General features: G+C 44.9%; 1 protein-coding gene across 5 annotated transcripts in view; it reads right to left on the bottom strand.

The window, feature by feature from the left end:
* EGFLAM (EGF like, fibronectin type III and laminin G domains) overlaps positions 1–20,557 on the bottom strand; it is a 199,900-nt gene that overhangs the window by 41,555 nt on the left and 137,788 nt on the right. For 3 of the 5 annotated variants that reach the window (XM_030813998.1, XM_030813999.1, XM_030814000.1), the window contains 6 exons: positions 17,836–17,951; positions 16,944–17,262; positions 16,184–16,284; positions 14,983–15,083; positions 11,137–11,281; positions 5,521–5,710 (listed from right to left, as the gene is read on the bottom strand). In XM_030813998.1, coding sequence (XP_030669858.1) covers positions 5,521–5,710; positions 11,137–11,281; positions 14,983–15,083; positions 16,184–16,284; positions 16,944–17,262; positions 17,836–17,951 — 972 coding nt within the window. Of the gene's footprint in view, positions 1–5,520; positions 5,711–11,136; positions 11,282–14,982; positions 15,084–16,183; positions 16,285–16,943; positions 17,263–17,835; positions 17,952–20,167; positions 20,514–20,557 lie in introns of those variants that run through there. The other 2 variants (XM_003274359.3, XM_003274361.4) reach the window with 2 other exon arrangements.

The following is a 20,557-nucleotide window of genomic DNA, read 5'->3' as shown; positions in this document are numbered from 1 at the left end:
AAAGCCCGCGCAGATGGCTTGCCACCCCAGCTCGGGGGGGCTAGCCTCTGTGAATTCCAGCTGATGGCTACTGAATGTTCAGGCAGACATGACCAGTGGTCTCCAGCCACAGCCCTAAGAATGTCACCCCCAGCATTCACAGTCTCCACAGAGATGCTGGCTGACTTTTATCTTAAAGAGCCAAACTCTCAAAGGTCCCTGAGCCCCGCCAATTTCTGTGGGTCGTGATTCCTTCCCAGAGCTTGGCTGGATCCACAGGAAGAAGCGGGGTCCTTGTATGTTATTTTAGATGTACAGAAAAGGATTACATTACAAATCTTATGCATTTTAACCATTTTTTAAGAGGTGGGCGTAGGGTAGGGGAGGTCATGAAAGCCAGATGGAGTTGCTGACTTGGTGAAAGCAGCATTTCAGCAAGATTACTCTGGGAATGGCCTGCAAAACAGACTGACGAGTGACAGGAGTGGAGGAGAGGAAAAAAGTCCTATAGGGAGTGAACAGGATGGCCACAAAGAAAATGGAGAGACTGTGAAGGATCAGACATCCAAGGAAGGAAGAAATGAGAGATTCATTCTAGAGGCTGAAAGGCAAGAAGACTCCTCCAGCACAATCTCAAGGTTTGTAGCTTGAAAGACTAAAATAATGGTGCAGGAGGGAAGAAATGAGAGTGGCTGTGGACAGGACCTGGCTTATGTGAAGCAAACGGAGAGGTTGCTTTGGTTGGATTTAAGTCTAAGGTGGAAATACACAGTGCTGGTATCAGGCCTTGAAAGAAAGGAGAGAGGTTGCCAGAGTTTCCAAACCAGTGTGGGTACAAGGTCACACAAGGCATGGCACTTGTGTGAGCTGGAGAGAACCTGAGCATGGGTGAGTAAGCCACAGCAGGGGCTCTGTGAACTGAGAAGGAAAATATATTGCATCTGTATTTTCCCTAGCCTCTGCCTAGAGCTGGATATGTATTTCCATCAACTTTCAATACAGGCAAGATACTTCTAGTATTAGTAGTTCTTGTGCCTTGTGACCAATAAACCTCACAGTTGTTGTCACATTCCATTTATTGCACATATTTCAAAGTATCATTTATACCTGTTGCTACTTTGAAGTCATGGGAGTTATTTCACCCACCATTAAATAATTCTGTTCTTAATATGCTTTCTAAAGGAGCACATATATTATTGTAAAGGCAAAACTTAAAAAATATGTGATAGAGCTGGGTTTCAATATAATTGTTTCCCGTTATAATATTACATATATTATTTTTCTCCATTTAAGAACATCATTATGAGAAGAGGTCCATGGGCTTCCCCAGACCACCAAAGGGGGCCGCAGCGCCAAAGAGGTCAAGAATCCCTGGGCTACTGAGAAGAGAGAACCCTGGCGGCAAGGGCCCAGGGCAGCCAGGAAGGGTGAGTGCAGACTCTAGCTGAATAGGTTCATTTTAGGGGGAAAACTCTCAACTCAAGAGTGATGGCGAGGAGAGGTGGGTGTGGCAAGGTCATGTACACAGGGACCTCATCATCAATATGTAAAGTCACTTTCACCAGCGCCTACCATATGCCAGTTGTTGTGTAGGTTTCTGCTAGATAAGAAAGCGGGAGGTAGAAGAGAAATAAGACTCCTAAGGAGGGGAAAGAATGTGAACATCATGGGGTGGAGTTCCTTAATGAGACCATGAACAAGGAGAAACTTCCCTGTCCCCAGCCCCCAGTCCGTAACCGAGGCCCACCTATTTTTCCCCTAATGATCTGTCAGATCCGTCTCTGTTTCTACCACCACTACCACCTGGATCACACCGTTCTTTGTCATGTGACCTACTGCAATAGACCTCAGCTGGTCTACATGTATCCCTGAAAGCCCCTTCTAATGAGTTTTCAGGGGATCTTCTCAAATCACAAACTAGATCATGGCACCCATCTCACCCTTCCTCTTCCCCTGGAACAAGACCTTCCCTCTGCCTGGAATGTCCTTCTCTCCCTTCTCCACATTTTCACTCCTACTCTTGCTTCATATTAACTTCCTCTTCTGAGAAACTCTTTCCCTGGCCCCCAGACCCTACAACCTCCCTATTAAACATCACCATTGCAGCATCACTTCTCCTCCATAACACTTACCCCATGTGGAACTTCACCTTCACTGTGTGATTATTATATTAATTTGGTCTCTCCACATGGCAACTATATGAGGACTGAGCTGGATCCTGCCTTGTTCATTACTTGATCTCCAGCACCCAGCACTGTGACAAGCACTAAGCAGATGCTCAGTGAAGTATTTACTGAGTGAAGTGAGGAAAAGAGCTGGTAAGCCATAGTGAGACCCATGGTCACCGCAGACCCCTTGAATCTCAAATACCCTGGGAAGTGGCTCTGTGACTGCTCCAGCAGAGTGGGGATATCCAAGATGGGACTGGCATAAATGAGTGGTGGAAATATAGGTTTGAGAATCTGAATGGAAATAATCAAGAGCTGGACCAGAGAATGCAAAATTCGCTGAGATTTCTGACCAACTATTCTAGAATGTGACTTGCAGAGAGCACAAGAGCTGGGAACAGTCTAACGAAAGACAGGAGATGAAGTGGAAGGAACTGAGTAATGCAAGCCCCTCTGGGGAATGAAAACAGGTTTAGTGGGAAGGCAGAGAAAAAGTTACAGTTGAAGATGGCAATGCCAAGTTAGAGATATCAGATGGGGAACCATGACCTCCCTGGTGAGGCCGCATTTGACTTACAAAAACTTGAATTTCAGGAGGACTAACCCAAAGGACAGAAAACATGGAAGCTGAGGAAGGATAACCAGCCCCACTCTTACAACCCCAAGGGAAATGAAATGGGAAGAAATGTAAAATACCAACATGGCTGACACATGCCATTAATATTCACAGAGGGAAGTCTACACAGTAATCCAATAGCTGTATCCAGGGAGCTGGAGCCCACAAGAGAGGTCCTTTTGGTGCCACCTGCTGGAAAAGTGGGTATCGTACTGTGTCAGCATTAACAAAGCTGGCAGAAATCAGTTCTTGCCCAACTTTACAACCTCTGAACTACCTGTCAGAGGTTGCCATGCCATTTCAGGACCGCCAGGTTTATTCAGGGCTATTCCCCTGAAGAAACAGATTATAGCTGATTTGAAGGGTAGGGTTAGAATATGAATAACAATATTAATAACAGGAAACATTTACGAAATGTTTGCGATGTGCAAAGCCCTATTCTAAGTGTTTTTTACGCACCGCAACTCATTTAAACAAAATAATCTTATGAGGTAGATACTATTTCTAGATGGGGAGACTGAGTTGCAAAAATTTTTCAAATCCAGGCAATCTGCCTTCAGAGTCCGGGCTCATAAACAAGGCATGTGACTCCTAATGGAATGGCTGGTTCTTATGTTCTGAATCATCACAGAAAGAAGACGGATTTTGGAGACATTGTCCTACCATAGTGACAGCTTTAATAATTGTTTCAGTCATTGCTGCTTACTGTTTACTTTGACCAAGTAATCAATAGATGGTAAACTTTTTTTGTCACGTAAACTTCATCTTTTACAGTTATAACAATGGCATCACCTATAGGAGTGAACAAGGTGGAGGGAAACAATTTGGTAGCCGTTGATGTAGTTGATTTTGTTAAGAGGCTAGTCACTGGTGCCAGAATGGCTGAGGTCACATTAGACTCTACCACTTACTAGCTGTGTGACCTTGGGCAAGTTACTTAACTGTTCTGTACCATTGGTTTTTTGTTTTGTTTTGTTTTTTGTTTTTAGTTTTTTAAGACAGTCTCACTCTGTTGTCCAAGTTGGAGTGCAGTGGCACAATCTCGGCTCACTGCAACCTCTGCCTCCCAGGTTCAAGCAATTCTCCTGCCTCAGTCTCCTGGGTAGCTGGGATTACATGGGTGTGCCACTATGCCCGGCTAATTTTTGTATTTTAGTAGAGATGGAGTTTCACCATGTTGGCCAAGCTGGTCTCCAACTCCTGACCTCAGGTGATCTGCCTGCCTCAGCCTCCCAAAGTGCTGAGATTACAGGCATGAGTATTATGCCCAGCCCCATTGGTTCTTATCTGTAAAGTAAAGCTAATGATAGCACCTACTTCACAATAACCTTGGAAAGATCAAAGAAATTTAGAATGGTGCCTACTTAAAGTAGGTGCTCAACTAATAATATTAGCTACAAGAAAAACAAAACAAAAAACTGTTCTAGGAGTCATAAGGATCGAATCCTACCTCTGATTGAGGAATGGAAAGAGGGATGAATTGATATGTGGTCAAGAAAATGCAGCAAAATGTTAACGGTAGAATCTAGGCAGTGAGACTATGGTGTTCACCGAGCATTCTTTCAAAATAGCATCTCAGAGATGGAGGGAAAAGAGATTCAAGGAGGAGACTTGCCATTTCTTGCCAAGGACAAAGTCATGAGGATGTGATGCTTAGAGCAGTGAGTGAAAAGGAGGGTATCATAGTGATATCGACCCAGAGTCCTGATATCATAGAGACCCTGTTATGAACTGGACAGCTTTTCCCCCAAAATTCACAGTTGAAGTCCTAATTCCCTGTATTTGGAGATAGTATCTTTAAGGAGGTATTTGAGGTTAATTGAGGTCATAAGAGTGGGGACCTAATCCAGTCTGATTGGTGTCCTTATAGGACGATATTTGGACATACAGACATACCGGGGGTGTGCACACATGGAGGAAAGATCCCGTGAGCACACAGCGAGAAGGTGGCCATCTGCAAGCCAAGGAGAGAGGCCTCCCCAGGAACCAAATTGGCTGGCACCTTGATCTGGGACTTCCAGCCTCCAGAACTGTGAGAAAATTAATTTCTGATGTTTAACTCGCCCAGTCTGCGGTATTTTGTTATGGCAGCTCTAGTAGACAGTCCCTGAATTAACCAATCTGGGAATTATCTACCTGCTGCCTTCAGTGATAGAATAAATGTCCTTATTGCTTTAAAAATAAGCCTAGCTCTGCCTGCTACTTTCAATAAGTTATTTAACTTCTGCAAGCCCCAGTTTCCTCATCTATAAAATGGGCATGATAATAACTTCTACCTCTTAGAGTTAGTGTGAAAGTAAATGAGAGAGCATATGAGAAGATGTTTGGCACAGTGATCACGAATTAGAATTTGACCACTTCTTTAAGAAACAAAGAGTATATGAAAGCTCTTCTTACATTACTGTGTTGGCTCTTCCACTGGACTGGGTGAGGTAAGGTAAAAGGGCTGGATCGCTTCTTGCTTTGTCCAATAAGACCATGCCATATTTCATGATGAGGCCCAAATTGCTAGCACGACACAACCAGGGTTTGGTGCACCATAATGTCACCATATTTTGGTGTTCAGATGCAGGGTCAGCATGTCTGCAGAGCACCAGCCTCATCCCTGGGGCCCACCTCCCTCCTGACGTTCTGCAGGTACCAGCTTCCCAGGGTAGCACCTAATGTTGCTGCTCCCTCCATGGCCCACGCCAGAAAGGCAGTCCCATAAGACATAAGTCCCATAAGAGCACCCCAACCCACCAGGCAGCCACTTACCCACATCAGCCCCACTGAGTGCTTTTCCCAGGGGCCAGGGCCTCATGTCGACTCTCCTCCCATTCACAGCGAGTGACTGCACACAGCCTTGAAAGCCTCGGTTTGTCCCTGTTGCTCTGACCAACCAGTAAGCGCTGGGAGCGCCACCAAGATAGAGAGGTGTCCGGAAAGTAATTTTACTGTATTGGCCCTTTAAGAAAGATGACCACTCATGAATACTTCACTAAACACGATCAAAAGCCAAAACACACCAGATTTTTATGAGGGACATGGTTAAGACATCAGTGACAGCCCCAGTGTTTTCTTCCATCTGTATTTGTCTTTAAGACCTTGACTTACTGGAAAATTAAACCCACGATTACCGTAGGGAGCTCAGTGAGTTTCTCAGAGGGCTGTGCTTCCAGAAGGGAGGATTTTGGAATGTTTCGAAGGGAAGGGAAGGGAGGTCAGAGCCACGCCTCACCCACCAGGCAGTGAACCATGCTAGGCATCCAACAAAAACGTTCTCTTTCCAGTCCTGACACCAGTTGACTGTGTACTTTGGAAGGATCTTAGGGCTATTCTGTGCTTCCAAAGGTGATAATACTAATTTTGTATACAGTGGCTAACAATTACCTTTTCACTGTCCTAGTCACCTTTATACTATATCCCGAGAGAAACATTGTTGGGGTAGGCGAGGGGTGGAGGGGAATTACCAAACAGATTATGATGCAAAGTGTTTTGAAATTTGCTTATGAATATGACTTCTGTTTTTTACAGTGAGGTAGGGAAATTTCCCATCTTAGACCAAACCACAATCTGGATTGCAGGTTTTAAGGTTACAAAATACAGAGCTGAAGATTAGGTGGGACAAAATTAAGTCACCCTTGGCCCTTTTTTTTTTTTTTGAGACTGAGTCTCGCTCTGTCGCCCAGGCTGGAGTGCAATGGAGCCATCTTGGCTCACTGTAACCTCCACCTCCCAGGTTCAAGCAATTCTCCTGCCTCAGCCTCCTGAGTAGCTGGGATTACAGCCATGTGCCACCACGCCCAGCTACTTTTGTATTTTCAGAGACAGGGTTTCACCATGTTGGTCAGGCTGGTCTCGAACTCCTGACCTGATCCACCTGCCTCAGCCTCCCAAAGTGCTGGGATTACAGGCGTGAGCCACCACGCCCGGCCTGGTCATTCTTTTTTTGAGACCAAAATATCTCATTTATCTGCATTGCAGGGTAAGGAAGGGTGTCAGGGAAAGGCACGCTGCCAGAACTTATAAATGAACATTTTATAATGAACATTTACACATTCAGAGTGTAAGACTCTGAAACATAATCTTGATCCTGTAAACTTCTGTTATCAGCAAGTGGAAAATCTAATGATTGTTTTATCTTTTCTGATGAAGAGATAAGAATCATTTGTAAATAGTAGACTCAACGAAAGCTAGGAAGTGGGTTTTCAGGGTCAGTTACGCTGTTTGCCAGCCACTGAGCACGCTGCTTTCATTAGATGAGTTAAATGTCCTCTTGGCTTCTTTCACCAAGATTCTCAGAATTCACTTCTTCTGGATCCCATCCTGGCCCTTCCAGTTTTGTTCCATGATCTGGGACCACAGCAGGAGGCCTGACAGCTCAATCCTTTTCTAGAGCATAAAGTGCCTCGTAGGGGTGGGTAGCTACTTTGCTGTGCCCTTTGCAAGATCCCGGGCAATAGTCTTCAAACCTGGCTTTTACATTTCAGATGAGGGTTGCCTTCTGATCCCTGGAGCTTGCTTTGCCTGCCTGTACAGAGAAATAGAAGTGTCCTGGAATTCACATTCTCCCAAGACAGCCCTTAACAGTTTGGGATGACTCTGAGGTATAATTTATACTCCAGAGCTCCTCTACTGGATCAGGCAGAAGCCATACCCTGAAAAACTTGGCCTGAGATCTCACTCTTGCTGATATCCTCTTCTTCCCTGTCCGTCTCCTCTCTCTTAGCAGTTTCTCCTGGGAGCACTTTCTTAATACATCACTTGCACAGGACTCCACATCTCAGGTCTGTTGCTGGGGAATACCACTTAAGGTAGAATCACGGTCTCTCAGGAAAGCTTATTAAACAGCCACAACTGTGGTCCTGCTTTACAACTTGCTTAGCAAGTCTCACTAGTATGGAGGCAATCTACAGCCTGAGTATCCATAAAGCTACATGCTTCTTGCAATTAATTATTTTTTTTAAAAAAAGATGATGATATGGCTTGGCTGTGTCTCCACCCAAATACCATCTTGAATCGTAGCTCCCATAATCCCCACGTGTCGTGGGAGGGACTCAGTGGGAGGTAATTGAATCTTGGGGGTGGTTACCCCCATGCTGTTCTCATGAGATCTGATAGTTTTATAAGGGGCTTTTCCCCGTTTGCTCAGCACTTCTCCTTGCTGCTCCATGTAAAGAAGGACGTGTTTGCTTCCCCTTCCACCATGACTGTAAGTTTCCTGAGGCCTTCCCAGCCATGCAGAATTGTAAGTCGATTAAACTTCTTTTCTTTATTAATTACCCAGTCTCAGGTGTTTCTTCATAGCAGTATGAGAACGGACTAATACAAATGGGGTCTGGCTATGTTAACCAGGCTGAAGTGCAGGGCTATTCATAGGCTCAAACATGGCTCACTGCAGGCTTGACCTCCTGGGCTCAAGTGATCCTCCCTCCTCAGTGTCCCAAGTGGCTGGGACTACAGGCATATGCCACCATACCTGGCTAATTTTTCTATTTTTGGTAGAGATGGGGTTTCACCATGTTGCCTAGGCTAGTCTCGAACTCCTGAGCTCAAGTGATCCTCCTGCCTTGGCTTCCCAAAGTGTGGGAATTACAGGCATGAGCCACTGTGCCTGGCAAACAAATTAATTCTTAATTCTTTTCTTTTTTTTTTTTTTTTTGAGATGGAGTCTTGCTCTGCAGCCCAGGCTGGAGTGCAGTAGCGCAATCTAAGCTCGCTGCAACCTCTGCCTTCCAGGTTCAGGCAATTCTCCTGCCTCAGCCTCCTGAGTAGCTGGGATTACAGGCGCCCACCACCACGCTCAGCTAATTTTTTTATATTTTTAGTAGAGACAAGGTTTCACATGTTGGCCAGGCTGGTCTTGAACTCCTGACCTCAAGTGATCCACCCACCTCAGCCTCTCAAAGTACTGGTATTGGAGGCATGGGCCACTGCACCTGGCTCAATTAATTCTTATATTCATTAAAATCATAGAATCTTGAGATTAACAAAAAATATAAAAACTCATAATTCAAGCTCTCACTGGCTGTTGGATTCCTGGTACATCCCTAATAAAAAGTTTAGATAAGTTACCCCTTGAACACCCCCCAAGGATACCCCCCCTCTCCTGAGATAGTCTGTTGCACTTCTGTCTCTTTGTATGATTAGGTGAAGCTAAAATCGACCTCCTGAGGCTCACTCCATTCAGCTTTGGCCTTGGGGGGGGTCCATGGAGTGAATCTTTCTTTCCCAAGACTCTCCCTTTGACTCTATAATGAAAAGCCACCTTGCATGCCTTCAACTTCTCTTCTCCAAACTAAACATTGCTCCTTCAATCAATCCTTGAAGGGATTTCAAGTCATCTTCCAGTTTGGGTGACTACCCCTGGAACTGCTCCAATTTGTCTGCGGCCTTCTTAGAATGTGATCCAGATGTGAATGTAATCCTCTCAGAGGATTAGAGTCACCATCTGAGTCACTAGAAGCTATCACATGGTCACCAGAATAGAATAAGATCACCTCCCTTTTTTAGATGCTATGACTCTGTTAACACAGCCTATAATTTCTTTAGCTCATTGTTACCACATGACCCTGTTTGTTAACAGCTATGGAACTTACCCCACTTTAAACGATTAGACATTTTCACAGGCTTCTATTGTAGCTTCCCCATTCTGTCTTCATGTGAGTATTTTGGACCCAAGCTAGAAGTTTCTTTATTCCTATCAAACTAACTTTTATCATGTTAGGCCTATAGTTCTGGCACTGATGTACTTCACTGACCCTGTCTTTTTCTTACCTAGCCATCTGAGCATAAACAATCTCCCTGGATTCACATTTACTAAATTTGAATTCTTATTCCTTTGGAACCACTGGGATCCAAATTAATGAGATATTTTCTTCTATATTTTGGAAGGCGGGGTATCAGCAAGGCATAGCCCTTTATATCAGGGGTCCCCAACCCCTGGGCCATGGACCCATACCAGTCTGTGGCCTGTTAGGAACCAGGGTGCACAGCAGAAGGTGAGTGGCGGGGTGAGCGAGCATTTCTGCCTGAGCTCCGCCTCCTGTCAGATCAGCTGTGCCATTAGATTCTTACAGGAGCACGAACCCTACTGTGAACTGTGAATTGTGCATGCGAGGGATCCAGGTTACACGCTCCTTCTGAGACTCTAACCATGCCTGATGGTCTGAGATGGAACAGTTTATCCTGAAACCATCCACCCACCTTGGTCCGTGGAAAAATTGACTTCCACAAAACTGGTCCCTGGTGCCAAAAAGGTTGGGGACCACTGCTTTACATAATGTGTCTTGCTGGCAAAGAGTAGAGAGGAGCCCAGGCAGGGAGGAAGCTCTAGACATATAAACAAAGGCTTTCTTGCTACATTTTTCCTTGGAGACTACAGACACCTGCCTGATTATAATTATAGGCTCAGTTCTTTGGCAGGCTGCTAATCCAAACTGTTTATTCTGAACATAGTCCTAAAATTGCCCAGACCATAACAAATATGTGAATACTAGGTGATTTGCTGAGTAGCCCAACAGTTCGACTTTTTTTTTTTTTTTTTTTACCATTTCCTACAATTACGGTCCCCCTCAAAGGTAGATGAACAGCTTATTCCTGCATTTTGAACCAAGCGAACCTTTCAAGACTATCTTCTAAAGCCACAGGATTGCAACACTCCTGCCCTAAAAGCAAGCTTTGTGTTTGACACTAATAATGGCTTCTAGGCTGGGTGTGGTGGCTCATCCCTGTAACCCCAGCACTTTGGGAGGCCTAGGTGGGAGAATTGCTTGCATCCAGGAGTTCACGACCAGCCTGGGCAACACAGTGAAACTCTATCTCTAAAAAAAAAAAAAACAAACAAAAAAAGAAATTAGCCAGGCATGGTGGCACATGCCTGTAGTTCCAGCTACTTGGGAGGCTGAGGTGGGATGGTTTGAACCAGGGAGGTAGAGGCTGCAGTGAGCCATGATTATGCCACTGCGCTCCAGCCTGGGGGACAGAGTGAGACCCTGCCTCCAAGTAATAATAGTAATAATGGGTTCTATTCTTCCAATATGGGCCTTCTTCTACCGCTGGCTTTGAAGTACTTAGGGAAAGAGAACACGTCCTTGGGCACAGTCCTGCAGCATGGACCTGTGCACCAACAGCAATGATGCTTGCAAGTTTAATTCTTCTCTTTGATAGATGTGCGGCGAATGTGTGCCCTGAAAGCTACCTGGCGTGCAAGACCCCTCAGGAGCACATCAAAGGTCTGTTGCATGGGTTCGCCGTGAGAAATAGGCCTCACCAAGCCCATCCAGAACTTGAATCCTGCAGACTCTGCCACGGCTCTCTGCAGTAAGCCCTTCTCAGGAGGCTTATGGTGGGTGGCATGTGGGGTGGGCAGGGTGTGGGGCTCATGCTTACCTGAGACTGGCCTGTCACTGGGGTGCCGTTGTTCAGCTGCAGCAGCCCGCTCTGCCCATCTCTGTAGAGCATAACCATGTGCCAGCCCCCTAGTTTGATTTTGGTCTCACTTACGATGATGGCAACCCCAGTTCCACAATTAAACCTGTCGGGGAGGAAAAGGAAAAGAAGATTCTTTGACGAACCAGCTCATTATGTTTTCAGATTCCATGGACGTCACTTCCAGGTCAACAGCTCCTTTCAGAGTCAGTCTGTTCAGAGTTATGTTTATGAATATCAAGTGCTGTTGAAATCAATACAGGGAAGAACAAAGCACCTCTTCCTGGGGAAGATCTCCGTCTAGTTATCTTTCATCTGTCCATAGGACCTTTGTTAACCTGATTTTTTCTGCCACTTAGAAAATCATGGGCATTTTGGTACCGTGCTCGCTACCTGCGTGAAGGGATCTGTACCCCAAGCCTCAGCGTCATGCACTATTCTCATGTAGCAAATCTGCACATGTACCCCCTGTATTTAAAATAAAAGTTGACATTAGGCCAGGCATGGTGATTTATGTCTGTAATCCCAGCACTTTGGGAGGCCAAGGCGGGAGGATCACCTGAGGTTAGGAGTTCGAGACCAGCCTGACCAACATGGTGAAACCCTGTTTCTACTAAAAATACAAAGATTAGCTGGACATGGTGGCAGGTGCCTGTAGTCGCAGCTACTCCAGAGGCTGAGGCAGCAGAATTGTTTGAACCCAGGAGGTGGAGGTTACAGTGAGCCAAGATCACGACACTGCCTGGGCAACAGAGTGAAACTCTGTCTCAAAAATAAATAAAAATAAAAATAAAAAATGAAAGTTTAAATTTTAAAAAGCTGGGCACAGTGGCTCACATCTGTAATCCCAGCACTTTGGGAGGCTGAGGCAGGTGGATCACTTGAGGTCAGGAGTTCGATACCAGCCTGGCCAACATGGTGAAACCCTGTCTCTACTAAAAATACAAAAGTTAACTGAGCATGGTGGCAGATGCTTGTAATCCCAGCTACTCAGGAGGATGAGGCAGGAGAATCGCTTGAACCCGAGAGGTGGAGGTCGAAGTGAGTCCAGATTGCACCACTGCACTCCAGCCTTGGCAACAGAGACTCCGTCTCAAAAAAAAAAAAAAAAAGAAAGAAATTAATGAAAGGTAGTAGCTAATCCGCATCCCATTTTCTTTTCTTTTCTTTTGAGACAGAGTCTCGCTCTGTCGCCCAGGCTGGAGTGCAGTGGTGTGATCTCTGCTCACTGCAACCTCTGCCTCCCGGGTTCAAGCGATTCTCCCGCCTCAGCCTCCTGAATAGCTGGGACTACAGGCTCATGCCACCACGCCCGGCTAATTTCTGTATTTTTAGTAGAGATGTGGTTTCACCATGTTGGCCAGGATGGTCTTGATCTCCTGACCTCGTGATCCGCCCACCTTGGCCTCCCAAAGTCCTGGGATTACAGGTGTGAGCCACCGCACCCGGCTCCCATTTTCTTTTGACTGGAAGTAGATGATCACTTCTGCTCGGAAGGAATTTAGCCTTCTCTGTTTCTGAAAAGGACAGGACCCATAAGAAAAGTAAAGGAAAAATCATAAGAAAGAGAAAAAGAAAGAAAATGATGGGCAACTAAGGACCTCCTTCTCGTTTTCAGCAATTGCCAAATGCTTACAGTGAATTCAAGGTACGGTGAATAGAAGGCAAGTCATTCTGTTTCCAGGGATTTCTCTGGGGACTTTCCCTACTCTCAAATAACAAAGCTCAGTGATATTCATAAAATATAAAAATCCAGGTCTTCAGGCTCATTTTGGCAAGCTGGCCAGCCCTGCCATCTGTGCTTAGGTGTACCTCAATACAGGCGAGGTCCATAGGAGGCTCAGCAGTGAGGTGAGACAGAGGAGGGGCATCCTCAGATGGCTGCATTATTCTTGTTTTTATCCCAACCTCCCTATGGCCCAGGAGTGCCCACGGTCACTATGCCTAACAGGTGGAATCTTGGGCCTTTCTGGTCAACTTCCAAATAGCCACCAGGCCTCTTCCACATGGATCCTGAGACTGCCCGTGGGGAAGGAGTCATGGCCGGTATTTTCCTTACTAGGATTTGCATTAACTGCAGCCACTTCTCAGGCCCTCCCTTTGTCTCAAGATCCTCAGTGAAGTGAGATGCAGTCAAGAGGCATTGCGGAACAGGCTTACCCCAAGGAGGATAGCAGATTCATTCAGCAGGAGTTACACAGTTGGAGAGCTGCTACCAGCTAACAACTGCCAGTGCTATGGAGAGTCTAGCCAATCCTCCAAGTGCTAGAACCCTACAAGGTGAAAACCACCGCCCAAGATCCTGGTGGCTAACACCAAACTTCCCTGAATCAAATCATTTAGCAAAGCATGGGGGCCCATTTTCTAGCCCAAGTGGGATGCTCAGAAGCCTTCTTCAACTTAACCAAAAACACTTTTATGCTGAAAGTAATTTAAGAAGACAATAATGGCTGATGCTTATTGAGTACTTGCTGTGGGTCAGATGCTGCTCTAAGCGCTTTTACGAATTAACTCATTTAACCCTCACAACAGCCCCATGAGGAAAGGCAGGCTTGGAGAGGTTGCGTCACATGCTGAAGGTCAGGCAGCAGGGGGTGGTGCCATTAGGATGTCAGCCAGTGCACCACGGAGAAGGACAAGGCTGGTGCCCATTGGTTGTTCACAAAGAGGTGCAGTGCACACCTCCACGAGACTCATTAAAATCTTCACCCCTCCACAAAACTCTGCCCCCCAGAAGACCACACATAAGCTAAAGGTAGCTTCCAAAGTGTGTTGGGGGAGAAACGATGAGGGCAGTGGAGGCAAGCCAAAGAGTGCCCAGCACAGCCCAGAGGAAGATGAGGATGGGGAGCCCATAGGAGGTTGGAGACTCCTCTCAGTCCACACCTGTCAGCCACATTTGCCAAAAGGAGAGGAGAAGACCCCAGCCTTCTTCCCATCACATCCACTAGAGCTCCAGAGAAAAGAAACTGTATTCCTTTGGCTCACTCTGCATCCTCAGGATCGATAGGAGTGCCAGGTACCCTCCTCAAGAAACATTCAGCAGCACCTACAGCACCAGTTACATCCAAAAGTACCTCAAGCACCAGGTACACTCAACAGCACCTGCAGCGCCGGGTACATTCAACAGCACCTTCAGCGCCGGGTACATTCAACAGCACCTTCAGCACCAGGTACATTCAACAGCACCTCCAGCACCAGGTACATTCAACAGCACCTCCAGAGCCAGGTACATTCAACAGCACCTGCAGTGCTGGGTACATTCAACAGCACCTCCACAGCTAGGTACATTCAACAGCACCTGCAGCGCTGGGTACATTCAACAGCACCTCCAGCACCAGGTACATTCAACAGCACCTCCAGAGCCAGGTACATTCAACAGCACCTGCAGTGCTGGGTACATTCAACAGCACCTCCACAGCTAGGTACATTCAACAGCACCTGCAGCGCTGGGTACATTCAACAGCACCTTCAGCACCAGGTATATTCAATAGCACCTGCAGTGTCAGGTATGTTCAACAGCATCCCCAGGACCAGGTACACTCAACAACACCTCCAGAGCCAGGTACACTGTAGGTGCTGCTGAATGAATGAGTGATTTCCAAAATGCAAGTTTTATAGGTTATCCTGCAATCCCAGTACCCCAGTACCCCAGTATTTGGTAAACTGGTTCATACTCATTTTATACAAACCATTCCTTCATCTACTAGAACCAATCCTGTATATATTTTTTCATACTATAAAAATGCAAATATCATGTAGGATAATTTAACAAAAAGAGAGTGTGAGGCTTTTGGCAGGAATTACCTGAACTGCAGGGAGCGTCGGATGATAGCCAGGGACATGAAATCCCCCCTCCCGTGTTCGTTCTCCCCACAGTAGAGCAGTAAGCCATCCTCTGCCTCCGCCTGTGATTATACAAACAAAAGCCACATGAACAGTAAGCACCTCCCCTTCCTTAAAGCGCCATCTGGAAAGACTCACAAACGTGAAACTTGAGCATTTTCTCCTCCAGGATCCTATCTACAAAGGGTCAAGCATGTGGGCTCCAATTCACTCCCAGATACCTGGTCCCAGTTCATTTTCAATAAAGTAATGGCAGTGATATAAACTGAGGGGTAGCAGTGAGGCAAGAGCAAGGTGACCCCATCTTTGACCTGCTCTTTACTTGTCCTTCGTGGACGCACCTGCAGAGCCTCGGAAAACCAAATGTACAAAGACCACGGTCACAGTGAGGACGTTGCTGGTGTACATCCAATTCTATTTTCACTTTATTCTTTCTATTTCCCTCCCTCTGGGGAGGCATGGACATTTGCTCCTTTCCTTCTATCAGGAGAACAGGATGGTAAGAATAGCTCAGCCAAAAGCTGTGCTGGTGGTCTTAGACTAAGACAGGTCATTTCTTGAAGACTCAACGCTGTGGCCATGACTTCAAATGAGACTTCTTTCCAGACCTCCAGACCTTTTTGTTTCATTGGAGATACCCAAAAGAATCAGTTTAAGCTGAGGTCACTGATTGAATTCTTATCTGCAGTTGATTCAAATCAGAGAATCTTCACTGGGCCCTCACGATGCAAGGGTTGCATAGAGAACAGTTTTCTATTTGTTCAGCGACAGCTATCACAATGAAGACAGAGAACTGGGCTCTCTTTTTAAACAATTTTGGAATGGGGAATGCATTGTTTCTTCTCAATCCTGGCCTGGGAGAAATCACTATTATGAACAACATTGCTCGGACCCCAACATTCTCACTTGGAACCTTCATGCCAGCCACTCTATAGTTCTGTGACATACAAACCCACCATCTCCTCACTGTCACACTTGAATGTTGTGAATGTCCTCCTCATTCCTATTGTCCCATGAGCTGGTTTAGAGACAGGCTCTGTGTCATATTTACCTTTGATCGCTCTCCCTGCTGCCTCCCTTCCTCTCCCCCAGCCTTTGAATGTAGCACATTGCTGTGTTAAAGTGTCCAAGAAGTACTCATCAAACAACACATCCCTCTTACCCTAAATTCAAGAGTAATTTGGAATGCCTGATAGGAATTCTTCAGAGGTTCAAATGTTACATAGGAGTGGCCAAAGAACTGAGGATACTGGATAACAATATCTGAAGAAGAAAAAAGACAACACAAAAGAATGCTATTTCCTCACTTCTTCAAAAGCAAAAATCAATATACAACATTGCCTGAATATCATTAAGTGAGAACCCTCACTAATCTGTTCAACTTCACTGTCTTCTTTTATATACTTTTTATACCTACAACTCTCATTCTTGGAGACTTTGAGCTTCTGAAATTCTTAGGAAGAAGCTGCATTTTTGGAGACTGGCACTGGCTTTCCTAAGAAGAAACCAATGGCTTTAGGGCCACTGTCACTTGCCCTCAGCTCAACAGGCCTTTATGCAATATAAGTTGGCCCAGTTGTTATCCTTCTTAACCCTCATGCATAAGTTTTAACTGCACATTTTGGTAGAGATGTGATTATAGTAAAACCTAACTCTCTAAGATAGTATCAAGATGATTTATTGATTGCTTCAAAGGGACTACACATTTGGCACACATAGAAATAGGGCTGCTGTCTACTTAGAAGCAATGAAAGTTGCCTCACAATTTGCCTTGTATAGTTAATTTAATGACCAATATGTGAAAGAAGAAACTTATCTTGGAGAAGGGACTAGAAGGAACTATGTTTGGACCACAAAACTGCCCTCTGGCTCTCAATGGTGCCAATTCATCACCACATTCTTCCTCTTCCCCAAGGGCCTACCTTCTGAGCAGCTCTCACCACCTTTGCCCAGGGTGCACTGGCATCGCGAGCCCCCCCAGGTGTAGTCATTGACACAGAAGCTGTCAGCAGAGCAGAGAATTTCATCACAAGGCATGTCAAAGAGCCTTGACATTATGGCCACACCGTTCTTCCCCTTCCTCTCTACGGGAATGGGCTGCGGAGCCACTGTGGTCACAGGGAGAGATGCTGAGGTAGGGAGGATGAGCCTGGAAATGGTCTTTGGGTTAGATATGGACATCTTCTTGCTTTCCACCAAAAATTTCTTATTCCCTCCTTTGGTAGCGGGAAGTGGTTTAACCTAAAGCCAGAGAAGGAAAGGGGTTCAGGATGAACACAGAGCATGGCAATTGGACTGTTTTATTTATAGTTGTTGCCTAGTACTTGAAAGCATGGTCACTTCCAAAAACCCTAGGATGGAGATGGGGAAGACAGCACTGACTCTAATTTATGGACAAAGAGCTTGATGCTCAGGGACTTTCGGTGCTTTTCCCTGTATTACTCAGAAAATCAGCAGTAAAACTGATATTACATGATTTATTCTTATTATAATATGATCAAGATGCATGACTTTGTCAAGGAATTGTTCATTTCCTTATAATACCTGATTTTCTGAAATTTCCCTTGGTGGGAAATCGAAATATGTTTTTGCCAGATTGTGAAGTCTGCCTACGGAACATCAGCATGGCTAGTACTTCCCTACTACTGACTTATCAGCACCTGGAGACTGATCATCAGAGGAAACAAATCAGTGTTGAAAGCAAATGGGCCCATTTAAGTTTTAAGTAAAATATTTATGGTCCATTGGCTACATTGCCTTGTTCGGCAAGGAAACACAAACACCCTGGGTTTTAAGAGCAGAGATTATTGTTACCTCCTCAAAGGAAATATCCAAATCTAAGTCATCTTCAAATCCTTCATCATCCTCACCGGCTCCCATGTCGGTGATATAATGGGGTCCATAGCGGCCACTTCCCGCTTCCTCAGGGCCTTCACAATGAAAAGCAGCATATCTTTCATCAGCACAGGCCTTTGTACTATTGTCTAGCCTAACTCAGCCGCAGGCAGAGCTGTACCAAATGGAACGCAGTGTATTGGAAATATAACAACGAATTCAACACAGAAAAGGAAGTGTCAATGACCAAAAGATATAAAAAAAGTTTCCTCTCGTAAGTTACTAAGGAATTGCCAACTGAAACCAGAAAGAGCTTCCATTTTATACTGACAAGACTGGCAAAAATGTCAATCAGGTAATAAAAATATTACTAAGGATGAGATCAATGAGGACTCACACGGTACTTGTGTAAACTGGTCCAGTCACTTTGTGAAATACTTGGAAATATTTCATAAAGTAGATGTTTGTTCATACCTAGCAATCCCACCCCAATTTACAAAAGCTAGAGAAACTCCTGTACATGTGTACCAAAAGGCATGTTCAAAACAGGTTCATAGCATCAGAATTTGTAATAGTAAAAAATACTCCAAATATGCTATTTATAAGAACAAACAACAACCCAAATGTCCATCAACGAAGAATGACTAAATTATTTATAGTATATCTATAGAATGGAGTACCATATAGTAGGGGAAAGGAATGAATCATCATTTAATATATCAACATGGCTTAATCTCACATGATTTCATATAAAAAAATGCAAGTTGCAAAAGAACGCATCTACTTTGATGACATTAATATAAAAGACAACAGCAAACAAAACAATATATTACTTAGGGATACACATATATGTAATTTAAACTCTTTAAAAAGGCAGGACAATCACATAAATACCCAAGGGAAGATAGAAAAGGGATGTGAATGAGGTGTGATTCACAGGGGCCTTTGAGAGTATTCCATCATATTCTATTTCTTAAAGTAAGTGCTGGGTACCTGTAAATATTCATATTTTTTATATGTTATATATAGAAATATATATATATATATATATACTTTTGATGTACAAAGTATTTCACTAAAAGTCTTTAAGACAAGAAAGGGAGATTATAGTAAACACTCCCACAACTAAAAAAAAGGGGGACCTATAATGTATCTTGAGGGTCAACCATTTCATTCATCTTAGCAAGACAACGAAATCTTTCAGAACTGAAAGGTGGGTGAGAAAAGCTCTCAGATGTCAATACACAGCTTTGTCTTTTGGGAGACATTCAGTTGGCATTTTTATTCAACTGTCATCCACAGAATCCACTGATCCACAGCACTCTGATTTAGGCTGCACACAGGAAACACTCCACCAGGAGGTGGCAGCCTTTTAAAGAGCGGCTCCAGGGCACCTGCATGTCCTCACAGTGGATTTTGGCCCGCACAGGTACTAACTTGCTGCCCTCTCCCAACTGAACAAGCCAGGCACCAGCCTTTAGGGCAGTAACAACTTTGGCAACAGAAACTGACTTTGGGAGGATGCTGATGCTCATTAGTTATTAGACATCCAGTGTTTGGATGCCTAGTGAAAAAAAAAAAAGGAAAAATAACATAAAAAGCATAAAAAACAAACTAAACTTAAAGACATTTTGCTTTCAGAATAAACTAAGTCACGCACCATTCTCACAAAGACAATGTCACCCTCCTACCTTGTCTGTCCGGGCTGCTATAACAAAAGTACCATAAACTGATGGCTTGTAAACCACAAACATTTATTTTTCACAGTTCTGCAGGCTGTGAAGTCCCAGATCAAAGGGCTGGCAGTATCTGATGAGGGCACAGATGGTGCCTTCTCACTGCATCTTCACATGGTGGAAAGGGCAAACGAGCCCCTTTGGGCCTCTTTAACAAGGGCACTGATCCCATTCACAAGGACTCCACCCTTATGATCTAAGCACCTCCCAAAGGCCCCACCTTGGGGGTTAGGATTTCAACATATGAATTTGAGGGAGACATAAACATTCTGACCATAGCACTCCTCCAAACAAAATAGCAATCAGATTGAAAATGGAGTGGAAGGAAATGGCAGAAAGTCATTTTTGTCAGGGGGCGTGCTGTTGATCAGAAATCAATCTCCTCCCAGACCAGAAGAGAGAAGTGTGGTCAGCAGATGACGCAGATGACCCAGAGACAGGATGGAGTGAGCTGTTCTCAGGGGTTCGGGCACATCTTGGTGGAGGTGGAATAACAAACCACACAATTCCCCAGTTTTATTTAAAGTAGTCCACCTGTCAACTGAAAATTCAACCTGTCGATGCCAGATTTATACCTGGATGCATGTTCTCTCAAGCCACCTGCATGCGGCGTATCTGTGTGCCAGATGTCTTCACACAAAAAGCCCTTGAGGACAGCTCCCTCCTCTTGTCTCTATCTTTGTACAGCAAGCAGTCCCCCTGTATTTTTGCTTTCTGCAATTTCATTTACCCTCGATCAACTGCAGTCCAAAAATATTAAATGGGAAATTCCAGAAATAAACAACTCATAAGTTCCGAGTAGCATGATGAAATAGCACGCTGCCCTGCTCCGTCCTGCCTGGGATATGAATTATCCCTCTGTCTGGCTTATCCATGCTCCATATGCTCCCTGCCCCATGGTCAGCAGCCGTCTCAGTTGTCAGATTCACTGTCATGGTATCGAAGTGCTTATGTTCCAGTAACCA

Source organism: Nomascus leucogenys, chromosome 6 (genome assembly GCF_006542625.1).
Source record: "Nomascus leucogenys isolate Asia chromosome 6, Asia_NLE_v1, whole genome shotgun sequence".
Taxonomy (NCBI): Eukaryota; Metazoa; Chordata; class Mammalia; order Primates; family Hylobatidae; genus Nomascus; species Nomascus leucogenys.
This window is presented reverse-complemented; position numbering and strand designations above follow the sequence as displayed.